The sequence below is a fragment of the Ammospiza caudacuta genome, chromosome 5 (genome assembly GCF_027887145.1).
Source record: "Ammospiza caudacuta isolate bAmmCau1 chromosome 5, bAmmCau1.pri, whole genome shotgun sequence".
Taxonomy (NCBI): Eukaryota; Metazoa; Chordata; class Aves; order Passeriformes; family Passerellidae; genus Ammospiza; species Ammospiza caudacuta.
Genome location: NC_080597.1, coordinates 31205348 through 31214311, shown reverse-complemented (window position 1 = coordinate 31214311; position 8964 = coordinate 31205348). Strand labels below are relative to the sequence as shown.

The 8964-nt window shown below is 46.8% G+C and overlaps 1 protein-coding gene across 1 annotated transcript; it reads right to left on the bottom strand.

Moving 5' to 3' along the window:
• Positions 1 to 1171: 1171 nt before the first annotated feature.
• On the bottom strand, positions 1172 to 8306 carry PDE6H (phosphodiesterase 6H). Its single transcript, XM_058805098.1, has 4 exons — positions 8269 to 8306; positions 3424 to 3610; positions 3124 to 3164; positions 1172 to 2256 (listed from the first exon to the last, which is right to left on the bottom strand). The coding sequence occupies exons 2-4, from the start codon at positions 3561 to 3563 to the stop codon at positions 2180 to 2182; spliced, it is 258 nt and encodes an 85-aa protein (XP_058661081.1). The 5' UTR covers positions 3564 to 3610; positions 8269 to 8306; the 3' UTR covers positions 1172 to 2179.
• Positions 8307 to 8964: the final 658 nt, after the last annotated feature.

Below are 8964 nucleotides of genomic sequence, written 5' to 3'. Positions count from 1 at the left end.
TTCTCTTGTTTTTGTTGAGTTTAAAAAAGGGAAAACTCAACTAAAATAGAGGCAGCCAGCTTGAAAGATTTAAAACTGGATCTAATGGGTCTGTTCCCAGAGAGAAGAGGACAGACTGAGAAGGTGGAAAAAGGATCATATGTAACAGGATGGCATAACGGGAGGGAGAGCATGAGAGTATTGCCATACAAGCATTCACATTTAAATGCAGAAGGAGAGGGCTAGTACAGGAGCTTGAAAAAAAAAAGAAATCAGTTCCCTATAGTAAAAGCTAAATAAAAGGTCATTTATATAAAGAACATTTAGGGAAAGAAGAAAAGCATTAGAAGGTGACAAAGGCAGGAGAAGCTGGAAGCAGGTGGAAAGGACAGAGTGCCTCTGGCCAAGGAAATAGCTGTGGGTTGCAATTAGCTAAGTGGTACAGGGCTCTGCGCTGCGGTGGTGCTGCGGCTCTGAACACTCCACGCTCACTGCTGCGTCTAACGGCACCAGGGCTGGATAATAAAGGCTGTACTCTGGACTGCCAACAGGAATTCATTCCCTTTAGCTTTGGTGCCCCAGCTATATTTTAACTGAAAACTGCGAGCTTTTATTTCTGGAATAACAGTAGCAGATAACTACGGCACCACCATGGATTTATAGCAATGCTTTTTGCGTGGGGATCAATTGTTTAGACGGGATTTGCTCTCCTCTCCACAATCACTCCTTGCTCCCATGAACATGTTCAGCCTAGGAAAGATAAGATAGGGGAAGGCAGTTCTTATGCAATGAGGCTTCTTAAGCTAAAAGCAATGACTAAAAATTCCACCTCCTCTTATGAATACTATGTAGCTACAACAAACTTGCTCCTTTCCTGCAAACAAGCCAAAAGCCCTTCCCTAATGCCAGGGGATCTCGGTGCCTTCCCTGAACGTTTGAGTGGCTGTGGGTGCCTCACCACTGGGCAGCACTCACTGCCAGAGAGCAGCAGACACAGATCGATGGGGTTAAGTGGATTTCTCTGTGCTTGTCTGCATGTACACATCCCGCCCTTCCCCTGCCTCCCCGCCTGCTCTGCTCTTACTTCTCTCTGGGGACACCGTTTGCCTGCTTGTCCAAACAAGCTCCAGAGCCTGAAATTGCCAGGGAGTGAAGAGAGAAAAGCCTTCCTACTTACGAGGGAGAGGGTGAAGGGAGACTTGTCCTACGCTAAATACAGGGAAGAGAGAGCAATTACTGCAATATCATTTTCTGCTGCATGTGGCAGGATTGCTGGCACAGCCTGGTGACAGATCATAAGAATTCTCTGTCTTAATAAGCAGCAAGCATGTCCTGGGGAGCAAATGTCTCATGTAAATATGTATTGGCATGGGGGCAGGTGTCACACAGGGCTTCCCATCAAAGGAGAGGAAATACAGCATCATTTGGAGGGCTGCTTCTTTGGAACTGCAACCACAAAGGAATGAATAATAGGATTAATTCACTTAGCTATTGATCTCAGATGCACACATTTTCATTTAACATTATGAGAACAGCCAGAACCTCATGGTTCATAGCCTGTGGGCAGCACAGCAGAGACAGCATTTGCAAGCCCTTTTCCCCATTTGCTGATGAGGTAAATCTTAGCAGCACGTTCCTTATGGAAGCTGCTGGGGAAGGATCTCCTATGGAAAACAGCCTAATGTCTGGACTCGTGTGACTCTAATGCTGCTCTCTACAGATGTACTCTGAGCAAATAATTGGTGGCCCAAATAACACGGGGATCTACCCATGGAAATTCTATATAGAAAGCTGAAGAAAGGGAGGGAAGGAAGAAAACAGAACAGGCTGATTTAATTCTGTCTGGACATACATGCACACAATATCTCAGCTAATCAGGGAAAAAGTTCAGATACAGCCTCCCCGTATCGCCATAAACATTGAAGACCTATGACAGTGAGAGAAGAAAGAATATGGTGCAGGGAGACATTAAGACATTTTTCAGTGGTTTCATCACATGGAACATGAGGTCTGCTCAGGGTCCCAAATAACTTCTTTGCCAAATTAACCTGCAAAGTTAAGTTTCTCATAACTAGCTCTTACAAAACCACCTTGCCCATAAGCAAGCGGATGCAAGGGCCAAAAGTAAGTGTCAAAGGTGGTAAAGACCATGCTGGGATCTGTGGAGTCACCAGGTGACACCAGCAGAGATGCTGACACCTTAGATGATCCCGAACTGGGCCAGCTCGTGCAGTTCCAGATGGCTGAAAGCTTCCCATGGGCAAATCACGGTGATATCTGCAAAAGAGAGAAAATGACAAATGTGTTCTCGTAGCCCAATGCACTCCTTGGATTTATTTTTTATTAATGGAAAGGCTGATTTACTCAGGAAACATTAACAAAAATGAGATTCCGTTTGAAGGTTAAATGGGCAGATGAGCATTTCCAATCTGGTACTACCTGTCAGACCAAACCAAATCAGTGTACTTTCTCTCTGTGAGCAAAAGCAAGCCAGCAGTTCCTAGTCTCTTCAGTGACTAGGTAAACTGGTGTAGAAGTTAATTCCAGTTATGTGGATTCTCCTGTTCTTATAAATTACCTGTAGCCAAACTGTGATCTCCTTGAAGACATGTGCAGTTTTAGATCAGATGCTGAATAATTTGGCCTACAATATTCAGGATCTGTAACTCTCTCTTCATCAAAACTTCAAAGTTCTGAATGGCTACAGTTCATCCAATGCATTCTTCTCAATCCCAGATGGGTACATAAAATTCTTAAAATTAGGATTCTGATGACAACACAAACACTTGACCATCTGGGATTTAGTTTCTGTGATTTTTTGGTATTAATAGCTTAGCATTTAGCATTTATTTGAGAATCTCATGCTGCTGAAATTCTTAGCCAGAGTATTAGCAGAAAACAAACAAGCACTTCTGCAGCCCAGTGTAGGTAGTCTGAAGCTGAAACATACACAAATAGTCTTTTCTTCACATAGTGTATAAGCATGAATGTGGCAGCTTGGGCAGGCAGAACTAGTCTTCAGTGGTGACCTTGAGAGCTGCAGACAGGTCAGGGGAACAGAGGCCACCCCAGAATCCTCTCCCATGATCAAGTTAGTCTACACTAGTGCTAAAGCAGGGCACGACAACATCCTGCAGAGCTTACCTGTGCCCAGCCCCTCCATGCCTGGGATGTCATCTCCAAACCTAGGAGAGAAAAGAGCAGGTAAGGAGTGAGTTTGGGGCAGCAGCAAGGAAAGGGGAGATGCCCCAAGCCCCCAACCAAGGAATAAGAATTGTGGGTAGGGAGCAGAAGAGGAGCAGAAGAGAAGCAGCTCCAGGCTGGAGAGCCGAGGGGGCAGAGGGAAGCCATCTCCTTGCCCAAGGGACGATGCACAGAAGCACAATGTAGCAGCGGGGAGCGATTCAACTAGCATGGTTTCTTTTCTCTCCACAATTCCCTTACCCTCTTACTCCTTTTTTGGGGGGCTTGCTCTTGAACTGCCTTGTCTGCCTCTGCTTGAACTTGGGGGGCCCCTTGCGCGGTGTGGTGGGGCCAGTGGGAGCATCGCCCGTGCTGAGGTTGGCGGCCGGGGTCTCGCTCATCGCTGGGCTGTGGGCAGCAGGCACGGGCCTCTCTCAGATCCCTCTGTCTGCAAGATAACAGCAAGGGCTGGCACAACGCTCTGCTTATCTCTTCTAGGCATCAGTAGTCAGATGACAGAAGTATGGAAAATACAATTGTGACAGGATTAAAGATAATGGTATTATAGATAAAGAAAGATTGTAATGGGTACAAATTAGGCAGGGTAGTGCTGCCTTTCATCTGGCATGCTGGAATTAAGATGCCAAACAAAGAGCACTTGAGCTAAGGCCAAAAAGACATTTACCCCATGGTGCAATGTCTTGCAGAGCCATGGAGACTAACACCTCCTCTTGCCTCAAACACAGTTGCAGTCTTGGAGACAGGTTGCTGCAGAAGTTTGCCCCATAATTTAGGTAAAATTGGAAGTTTAGTGCCAATGATGGAGTTTTTTAATAGCTAGCTTTGGAATAGCATTGCTGAGGTTTTTGCTTACTGCTTCAGGACCTGACTACTACAGGAGCCATGAAGACACAGGTATGGCTTAGAGAAATATTCTGTCCTTGGGAATCACCATGATATACTTCACCTGTTCTCATACTTGTGCCTAAGCATTACCTTTGGAACACTGATGGATGTGGGACACTGGGCTGGAAGGGTCCTTTGTCTGTGTGGAGCTGCAATTAGGGACCAACATTTGTCAATACCAAACTCATGGGAAATAGCACAAGATTGTTGCAAGATTATGCAGAAGGCTAAGGCATCACACTGGAGACTACCTTTTAGGCAGAAGTTTATTTCACAAATTTCTCAGGATTTAGAGGAATAAAGCCTGTAACTTTGCCCAGGATATGCCCACTTTGGTATTTTTGAGCATTATATTACATGTGGTGACCCCACTTCACTACACTGTACATGACCCAAACTCCACAGGGGATAAATAGTTATCAAGGAGCAATTTCTGTTTAGGAGACATGTCTCCTGTTTTAGACAGCAAAACTGCTGCACTCTGAGCCTTTTGCTTCCTTCCCAGAGAGGACAGCTATAACTCTCCCCAGTGCCCAAAGGGAAGAAACCAGCCCTTCATCAAATTTTGTGCTAATTAGTATGCCATTAGTAATATAATGGTCTGAACAAGTGCAATTATGGATAAAAATAAATGTAACTTCTTTCTTTCTTCCTTGAAGTCACGTTTTCCCCATGACTGTTATATATCTCCTATCTCCAGGTGATGTAATCGCTGATGGAATTAACTTCAGGATTTGGTTCTGAAGACTAATCTCATTAGGTCACCATAGTACTCTGGCTTAATCCCCAACATCACCTGCCGTGACACTCTGGACTTCAATCTCAGCACTATAAATGTCATCAAAGATTTCTTTCCTTATTCTAAAGAGAGTTCATTCCTTTATCCTGAAATAGCCAGAGCATTGGAAAGCAAATCCTTATATACAAGGAGAAAGATCATCTGAGCAATCCTCCTGTGTCACTTCCACATCCATGTAAGGTGAAGAGCCATATTTCTGTATGTGTGGCAGTCTGGAAATACTTCATCCAGAGCATCTTTCCATCTGTGGTGGCAGTAGGATGGTTCCAAATGATGGCACCTAGAGGCAGGCTAGTTCTTCTGTCGCGTGTGGTCAGGCTTCTGTCTCAGCTGTAATATCCCAAGCAGGAGACTGGACAGGTTCCAGCAGCCCCAAATGGAGCAGCAGATGGTTGTGTCTGAAGCTGCAGAATGCACAGATGCTATTCCCCCGCGTGTAACACAACGCTTCCTAAGCACACTGTGCCCACAAACACAAGGACCAGCTCAAACCCTGGAAGTTACTTATTTGGCTGCCTTCTCTGCAGTGCCTGAACAGTTGCCCAGTATTTACAGCTTTTTCTTTTTTCCTCACAGCATGGTGGAGGACAGGCAAACACTGTCACCTTCTTCTTTAACAGAATGAGAATGGAAGTGCAGTGATAGGTATGACCTGGACTGCACTGCTGGCAGGAGAGATGAAATCTTTTGACTCACAGATTTTTAGGGCCAAACTGAGAGATAAAGGCATTTTGCCTCCAAAACAAAGACAGAATTTTGTCCCTTTCTGTTACTCAGTATGCGAGGAATTCAGATGATACTGCCCTACAACAAAATGCTTTGCATCAGAAAGCTGCTCCATAGTATGTCTGCTAATGTGCCAAAGTCTATTACTATGTCTCTTTCTCAGATGCAATTCTTACCAGTAGGTTTGTCTGTCTAAGTGCTAGACCCCACTCCTGAACTAAGAGGGACATGCATCCACTTTTAAGCACCATGTTACTTGGCACCCTTATCAAGGGCTACTCCCAAAAGTACAACAGAAAAAACAAACCAGCTACAGATTTCCATCACGTAGGAATGACATCCAAAACTTGAAAGATGTATTTGTGCTCCATCTCCTGCTGAATTCCTGCCCTGCTTCAATAACCTCTGCTGTGCACTGGCATGTTACCTTAACAACAAATATGTCTTTGAGAGTCAAAACCTCTTGAGTCCTCGAGTCCACATTTTGTCTCCAACTTCACTCAGTAGAGAAATAGCTAATGGGGAGATTCAGCCCTTGAAGTTTCTTTTTGCCCCAGTCTGAAGTAGTTGTATCCATTTACCAGATATTCAATAACCCAGGATTTGGTAGGAAAAAGGATCTGCCCAAATCACACTTCATCTACTCTCACCTGCATGAATTCAATAAAGAGCACTCAATGAAACTTTTAGCTAGGGACATTTCTAACATTAGGGACAATTCTAACTTCTTCCCTTCTAATCTCCCTCTACTTCTAATTCTCTCCATGCATCACTACAAAATGACAGAGGATGGAAAGCAACCTTAATGCCACACAACATCTTTCCTCTTACCACTGAAATCAAGCTGCCTTCCCACCATGGAGCTGGCGGGACTTGCTTGCCACCATTAGAGTCAAAGAATTTTCCATTCATGCTGGAGTGGGCCCTGTCCCAGAGCATGGAAACTGCCCCAGTTCCCACACCTTGGGAACAAACTGCCCCCACACACAGCCAGACAAGCACCCCAGGATCACAGACATGATAGAAATGCCAATGGCAGCTTCTTCCCATGGGAATTTCACAGCCTTTTGTCTTACCATACCTGGTTGCTTGGGATAGTCCTTGGTACTAGATCAAACAGGTGGCTTGACAAAGGTTCTGAGTCTCCTCTAGATCTCTGCAAGTGCTCTGCTGCCTTCTCCCAGTGTTTCCTGGTCTGCCAGAGCTCCTTTGCTCCTGCCAGCAGCAGCACACAGCTCCTGGGCAAGAGCTGATGGCTGTGGGTGCAAAGACTGTTGAGGCATAAAATCCTCTGCCATGCACTTCCTCTGCTCCCTCCTCTGACGAGGTGTTACCTAATTGCCCCTGACAGCATTTCTGCTCAGTCGAGGGCTTAATCCTCTAGGTAAGAGCTTTGCTGGCATCTGAATGCTAATTATACCTAATACACATTAATGGGCTTATCTCAGTTGCGTCAGAAATCCCACCTCGGGGTTGTTGGCCAGGTTAATCATCCTTCTTTTAGTTTTATTTAAATTCAAAGGGGCTTGAATACTACTGACGAATGCTGACTCTTTAATCTGCTCCATCCTTAATCTCTGACTCCCTGTGGAAAATGTCTCTGGCAGATAATGTAGATGCATCACTTGATCTTCTTTTCTCTTTTCAGACCGTTCTGGTTCTGGTGTAGGAACTTATCTTCCCCTGTCCAAAGCTTTCAAAAATACAGGTTCCTCCGTGTGCACTTGTCTTACACTGCCTCAGGGTGTCAGACACAGAACCTCCATGAGCCATGGCCCTCCATGCAGACACTCTTCTGTGAGTAGAGAGGAACCAGGGGGAAACATCCTTGTGCTCACATTCTCTTTATGGGTTTCTTGCATGCTCAGATCTTGGCCTCAGGAGAGCCACCTGCACCATCCTTTCAGGCTTTTGTCAGGGAGTATCAAATCCAGGGCCTTTGAGGAGTCTCACAGCTCCAGCCTCAATTGCTTGAGGTGGCTGATCATAGTGATGGGAAGAAGTCCATGCAGGTTCATCCTTTTCTGCTCCTGTGTCTTACACAGGATTTCAAATCTTTTATTCTGGCATCAGTTTAAAGACCAAGAACACGTGAAAGAGGATGCACTCTAAGAGACAGAAACTCATTTCCAGTAGAACTATATTCCCAAGTGGGGATCACTGGAAAGACTATCCCAGTTGAGAGAAGAGATTCAGTGACAGCAGAGGTACAGCACCATGTTATGACCTCCTCATTGCAGTGCCCTGCAGGTGTGGCTGGGCACTGGGGCAGGGAACACCAGCTGCCTCTCCCAGCTGCTCCCTGGCAGCCCCCCAGTGCTGCTCTCAGCAGGCTCAGCCAGCTGAGGACACAAACCAGGGGGGTTCCAGGGAGCCCCAGCCCAGGGGTTCCTCAGCAAGAGGAACTGAGCAGCCCCTGCTTGTACAGCCAGGTTTGAGACAAACCCCTGCAGCAGCACCTGCCCTAATGATAGAGGAAACAAAGCAACCACGCAAGAATCACATCTCCCTCTCCCAGCTACTCGATCTGTTCACACCCTCCAAGCACCAACATCCAAATTTTTTCCCCCATGGAGTTTTATCTGGACTTTTCTCTCCCCTGGGTTTTTCAGCCAGTTCCTTTTCCATCCCACTGCCCCCCTTGCTATTGCCTTGAGCTCCCAGGGAACACTCACAGTGCCAAGGGCTCCTCTTGCAAATCATTCAACTCCCGTCCTCCAGCCTGGGCAGGAAGAGTCTCGAGGTGTCCCTTGTCCTCCAGATATACCCTGCCACCAGGTGACATCAGGCCATCCCTCGTGGGCGGTGTCTGCACGGCAGGGCTGGAAGGGGGGAGCACTGTGGGACCAGGGCTGGGCAGGCACAGCTCCGGCAAGGTCTGGAGGAGCAGCAGAGCCTCAGCACACTCCTGAGGGGTGATGTGCCCCTTCCTGCAAGAATGTTGTTTCTCTGGAGCTTCTAGGGGACATCTCTGGAGAAGCAAAGAGAAGTAAAGAAATAACCTGCCCTTTGAGGGGTGCTGCTTCTTGGAAACACAAGTGTCTGCACATGCCAGGGAAGAGAGAATTCCCTATCCCTCTCCTGTGCTGGTGAATGCCTGGAGGGGTTTCCAGTGAACCTCTCAGAGGTGCTGCAGGGGTGAAGACACACCTCACAGAGCCATGCACACAGCTAGCCCAGTACCAGCAGGGCTGAGTCCACTCAAGGAGTCCTAGGGAATGCTGCTGAGGTGCTGCAGGGCTCAAGGGAAGCAGATGGGAAGGCAGGGGCAGAATGGAAACCTTTGTGTTGCACCTGGGTGGCCAACCAGTCACTCCTGAGGCCCAAGGTGTTGGCCTGAGGGAACAGCCAGGTCTCATCTGGGTACCAGC